The sequence below is a fragment of the Myotis nattereri genome (assembly GCF_964212035.1).
Source record: "Myotis nattereri genome assembly, chromosome: 2".
Taxonomy (NCBI): Eukaryota; Metazoa; Chordata; class Mammalia; order Chiroptera; family Vespertilionidae; genus Myotis; species Myotis nattereri.
In genome coordinates this window covers 177,590,157-177,596,347 of record NC_138076.1, presented here as the reverse complement: position 1 = coordinate 177,596,347, position 6,191 = coordinate 177,590,157, and the positions used below count along the sequence as shown (strand labels likewise).

At 38.6% G+C, this 6,191-nt stretch overlaps 1 protein-coding gene across 1 annotated transcript in view; it reads right to left on the bottom strand.

Moving 5' to 3' along the window:
• Window positions 1–943: 943 nt before the first annotated feature.
• The window catches only part of CAPRIN2 (caprin family member 2), a 46,557-nt gene continuing 41,309 nt past the window's right edge, over window positions 944–6,191 (bottom strand). The window contains exons 16-19 of the mRNA XM_081082706.1: window positions 5,843–6,025; window positions 5,038–5,138; window positions 3,086–3,149; window positions 944–1,864 (exon numbers count right to left, since the gene is read on the bottom strand). Of these exons, the coding sequence (XP_080938832.1) occupies window positions 1,296–1,864; window positions 3,086–3,149; window positions 5,038–5,138; window positions 5,843–6,025 (917 nt within the window). The 3' untranslated portion in view covers window positions 944–1,295. The remainder of the gene's footprint in view (window positions 1,865–3,085; window positions 3,150–5,037; window positions 5,139–5,842; window positions 6,026–6,191) is intronic.

Genomic DNA, 6,191 nt, shown 5'->3' with positions numbered 1-6,191 from the left:
CTGGGAGCATGTCCATGCAGCATCCACTTACTCTGCCACCATTTTTAAGCTCTCCACCTTAGGTCTCCTTAAAAGGAAGTCAAAGCACTGAACCAATGAAGGTGGCAGGGTTTGGGTTCAGGCTTTTATAGTTTTATTACTGTCCAGGGTCATTTGTGAAGTAGGATCTGGTTGTGGGAACTCAGACTAAAGAGGCAACAGGCTCTGAAATCAACCATCAGAAGCTCTGGAGACTCAAGCTTCGGGTAACTTTCCCTTTCCAGGGTCTCCCCACACACGGGGGAACGCTGTCACTGCCCACACAAACACTATCTGGGCAGCCCCAGACCTATGCTTTTTGATGACTAAATATTTTGCTCTTCAGACTGAGAATCCACTAGAAAGCACAAATCTAATGGTGGACCAGAAGTATCTGTGTATCTCCTGTTATATCTTGAATTATTATACATGTATTAGGTACTGGAAGATAACTAAAGGATAACACATGTCCTACTGCAAGATAGCTTCAAGGAAACTATGTGATTTAACCAATGGAAAACAGATACAAATCTTTGGATGAATGACATGTACAATATCCGAGAAAAGTAGCTCTAAAAGGAACTGTTATATATAAAAGGCTTCTTTTTTAATATTTTTTATTGATTTCAGAGAGGAAGGAAGAGGGAGGAAGACAGAAACATCAATGATGAGAGAAAATCATTGATCAGCTGCTTCCTGCACACCCCACATTGGGGATTGAGCCCACAACCTGAGCATATGCCCTGACTGGGAATCGAACCATGACCTCCTGGTTCATAGGTCAATGCTCAATCACTGAGCATTATTTTCACATAATAATATGAACCCATAAATACCCTTATTCAAGAGTTACCAATGATGGATACTAAAAATTAAGTATTTTACCTCTCAACTAAAAGTTTAATCAAATAAGAACACCGAGGGTGCATGTAAGTTTTTTATTGAGGCACAACAAGGCATTATAACTTGCCTGAACTTGAGGCAGTCAGTTTAGTAAGCTGAACGTTAATACAGTTAAGGGTTAAGTGCAAACAAGATACATTCACAGCTTGACTAGCAAGGCTACATCACAATTTATAAAGTGCCAGATTAGTGCTAATTGTCATTCAGCTTCAAATTTTTCACTTTGGGGAGGAAAACAAAAATAAAGGCCTCCTCCTTCCTCTAGGAATGAGAACATTCCCCTAAACCAGTTAGTCACAAGGTCAAGTACTACCTTTCCTTTAACCCCACTAATATAGAACACCATTCTTTTGTTGTCAATTGTGCATTGACTTTCAATCTTGATAAAGAAGGTAGCCGGAAAATGTAGAGTATTTCCAACTACTTCCATAAATGGCTCCCCTGTGCAAACGTAACCAGATCTGGTCTCCCTGGAAGAGCTGAAGAATCGCGTGATTGCTAGCGGTTTCATGGTCTGGAGCCCCGTCATTGGCATAGGCAGACACCAAGACTTCTTCATTCTTCATGAGGTTAACGTACAGTGGCACATTCACTGCCAGCTTCAGCATGTGAAAGATGAAAACGTAAGTGCCATTCACCGGGCAATTAAATCTACCAAGCTGAAGATCAAACGTTTCTCCCAAGTTGTTCAGAAGAAGGTCAAACACAATAGGTTGGTCTAAAGTTCCAGGGGCGAGATTAGAGGTCCTGGCTGCTGAGAAGGCAACGCGCATCTGCTGAGGCAGGGGATAGACATGTACCGGCAGGATGGTGGCTGCTGGATTTGTCACGGGCACATCCACGGGGGTCATGCTGCGGGAGTCTCCTTGTCCGGAGTCACCGCTGTTAAAGGTTTCGTTGTCTCTTTCTGGGCTGCTCACCTGAGAAGAATCGCTCCACCCTGCTGTTTTATTAGCAACAGTGAATTTGTCATAATGAAGCAGTTAGCTTTGAACACAATATTTAACATTAGTCGGCTACTGAAACACAGAGAAGGACACATTTGCAGTAAATTCCAAAACAAAAGCAAGGAAGTATAGCTACAGTATGCTTCTCAAGGCTTTTCCATCACTAGGCTTTTATACCACTAAGATTAAAAAAAAATAAGGCTCCCAAAAGCTTGGATAATTTACCTAGTTAAGATTATTGGCAAAGTCTAAAGCCCAGGTTTGCACATTCTCTTTGCTTCTTTACCTTTCTCTCATAATTCTCATTGTTCTACATTCCTCAGTGATAAACCTACTCAAAGTTTCTGATGTAAAAACACTCAAGAAAACTGAGATTGCATAAGAGAACCAACTTTTAGAACTACTAGCCATTCAAGGATATTTTGGTATGATACCATGATGAATGCTTGCTTTTTATTTCCAAGTCAATGTGGTATTGTGAAATGTTTTAAGCACAGTACAAACACTGCTCACGTGTAAGGCAAAGGCAATGCAAATACTGGCTACTCTCTTTAAAAAAAAAAAATGTTTTCCTGTAACAAAGCCAGTTAATCTTTAGTAACTCTTGATTTCCTCAGTTACACTGAATCTTTAAATAGTACTGTCCACAATTTTTAAAGTATCACAAGTTTCCTGCTTTTGTTTCAAGTCTTAACTGTGTGTCTTAATTTTAAGTTGCTTATTTCCCATCTTTACTCCTATCTATCAATGTAGTGAAACTAGAGTATGTGCAAGTGCCCATTATTACAAGAACCACCTTCCTGAAACATTCCATGAAACAATCCATTCACAAGTCGGCATTGTGAATATAGAGAATGGGGCAGAAGTAACGTTTACAGTCGTTTGTATGGAAAATGATACAATAAAATACCAGAATAAAATCTGTGTTTCACATACTCACAACTGTAAACCTGTTTTTGCTCCATCCACCCTGTATATCTAAGGTTAAATTACGCTCTGGGGTCAAGAAAACTGAAACACACACACTTACACTTTTAATTAAACTGAAAACTGATTTCCACAGCCTAAGTAGTCTAATCTCTCTCTCAGGTCTCCAGCACGACGATGTAAGCAAACTGAAAGCCACAAGATAAATGCTGAAAACAGTGTATTGGGGGAGAACTTGAGGGAGGAAGAGGTAGGTTGGGCAAATAAACTACTCAGTTAATTGTCCTTACCTCTTGAATTTGCCCGAGGACCACCAGGTGTCCCTCCGCGCTTGTAACACTGCTGGAAATTATCCTAAAATGGCACCAAAAATATAAGACAATAATTAGTTATTACCCAGATGACTGGCTGGTCATTCTCTAAGATTAAAGTCCTCTTAGCCCTTTACTGGCCTTCTCCAGCAACTGAAGAGGCTCAGATGTCTCCAAACACAAAAAATATAAAAAATAACAAAAACAAAACAAAAACAATGGCAACAGTAGCAATACTTGCTTCATCTGTTAATGAACCTCACCAATTGGTTAAGTTAATACTTTTTTTAAAAAAAATTTTATTGACTTGGGGAGGGGGGGGGTGGAGAGAGAAACATCGATTTGTTGTTCCACTTATTTATGCATTCATTGGTTGATTCTTATATGTGCCCTGACCAGAGATCGAACCCACAACATTGGCATATTGGGACAACACTAACCAACTGAGCTACCCAGCCAGGACCTAGATAGGTTAATACTTTCAAAAACTATAAAGCATCTAGAGAACGCTGTTTAAAAGATACAATGCTACATAATGGAAGAAATTTAAAAATATGGCATGGTCTGCCCTGGCCGGTGTGGCTCAGTTGGTTGGGCATTGTCCTGTGCACCAAAAGGTTACTGGTTGAAGTCCTCGTCAGGGCACATGCCCAGGTTGTGGGCTCCATCCCCGGCTGGGGGCAATGCAGGGGCAGCCAATTGACGATTTGTTCTCACATCAATGTTGTTTTCTCTTTCTTCCTTCCTCTCTAAAAAATCTTTATTAAAAAAAAATATGGCATGATCCTCTGTCCCTCATCTCAAAAAAAAAAAAAAATAGAAGATAATAAAGCAAGAACACAGACTATTTAAATCTTGCTCAATTTATAAACCAAACTCTAAAGATAATTACAAAGTATGTTAGGGCTTTGTTTTGTCTTGACAGGTGAATTGATAAGAATTATATTGTGCCGAAACCGGTTTGGCTCAGTGGATAGAGCGTCGGCCTGCGGACTGAAAGGTCCCAGGTTCGATTCCGGTCAGGGGCATGTACCTTGGTTGCGGGCACATCCCCAGTGGGGAGTGTGCGGGAGGCAGCTGGTCGATGTTTCTCTCTCATCGATGTTTCTAACTCTCTATCTCTCTCCTTTCCTCTCTGTAAAAACTCAATAAAATATATTAAAAAAAAAAAAAAGAATTATATTGTACCCTGGAAATGTAATCTATTATCTTCAAGAAAAAATGTTCAAGAGCCAACATTTCAAACTACCTTCCAAGTATGGTAAAAGTCTGCCTCCATCTAACCCATAAGAAGCATACTTATGCCCTAGCTGGTTTGGCTCTGGTTGAGCATCGACCTATGAACTGAGAGATCATGGTTCGATTCCTGGTCAGGACACATGCCCAGGTTGGGGCTCAATCCCCAGTGTGTGTGTGTGGGGGGGGGGGGGGGGGGCAGCCAATCAATGATTCTCTCTCATCATTGATGTTTCTATCTCCCCCTTTCCCTTCCTCTAGGAAATCAATAAAAAAATATTTTAAAAAAAGACTTTGCTATACTTGATATCTAGAAAAGTTAAATTTAAGGCAATATAGTAAAGTTAAAATCATGGGCTCCAGAGTTAAGAAATTTGCATTCTAATCTTAGTTCTACTGTTTACTTGCTGAGTAACCTTAGATGGGTTATTTAACTTGTTTCTGAACCCCAGTTTCTCTCATAGGGTGGAAGAGTAAATGAGTTAATACAAACAACACGATTAATACATTCCTTCAAACCTTCTAGGTTGTCATTTATGGGTTATTAGAAAAGCTTCCAACTTTACTCTTCACAATACTTGCAAGTTAAAACTAAGAGTGCCTTATACAAAAAAGAATCATGACTACGCTATAATTTAATCACCAGCTTAGCATCAACAACTGTACTGCTATTCAACTATGACGACTATTCTTACCCTTTGGGAATAAGGTGTTCCAGGATACTCTCTAGCTTGGAATTGTAGCTGGCTATAATTTCCATTGGAAACCGAAGGAGGTCCTCTATAAGTATCAAAACCTAATAAATAAACAACTTACATAAAATTATGAGCAAAGTTACACTAAACTTTTAAGTAGTCTAACTGTATACCATTTTAAAAGTAAAGCTGATCCTATAATGCCAACATCAGATTTATGCCTTCATTATGCAAACTCTATTAATATTGCTTTCCACAATAAGACACACATTTATAAAACATTGCTGACTTCAAATTAGTCACCTGCAGAAATTTACTATTGCTAGAATGCCGGTGGGGGTGGGAAATAGTGGTAAGGCAAGTAGGTAGTTAAAGCTTCTGTGTAAAGTACTTTGCTAACACCAAGCGTGACTGGAATACTTGGAACTACATTTAAAACTAAAAAGAATATCACTATTACAGTCTCAAAGTTTATGTTTTTATCTGTGGCATACTGATACACAATCACTAGAAAATGGACTTTGTCTAATTATGACACATTTTGAATAATCAAGTCAATTAACAAATGAAAAATTTTTTTCAAATATGAAAATCAGAATAACAGGATGAATCTGCCTTTCATACAAAAAGCTCTCTGTTATAGAGAATAGGGGTATTAAATACTGTATTTTGCAGAAATAGGAACTTATTTACTACATTATAAATAACAACTACAAAAAGAAACAGGTAAAGTAAAAAATAGTTTGAGTCAAGTTAATACATAGACAAAGTAATTCAGTATCATTCAATGTTATCCAGAGCATACCTTTATAAGCTCCCGGGGACCGATATGTATTGGTTAGTAATCTCCCACCTCGAGTGCATCCTCTAACAGATCCCCGGCTATTGACGAATGGTTGAGAGGGCCTGGGAAACACATTCGTCTGTGCTGGGTAAAAGGCAAGGCTACCATTGCTTACTTGAATAGTTCCATCAGGATAACTTGCTGCTGAAAAAAACAGTTTTAAAGTCCAAGAGTTAAATTGTAATAAAGATTCAATATTCTTTATACTAAAAAGTCACTATATATCAAAATCTTTAATACAATGTCCTCCCTTTTAAAAAAATGCAGGTGCTATGTATGTGTGAAATCTCTCTATATATATAGGGTGGGG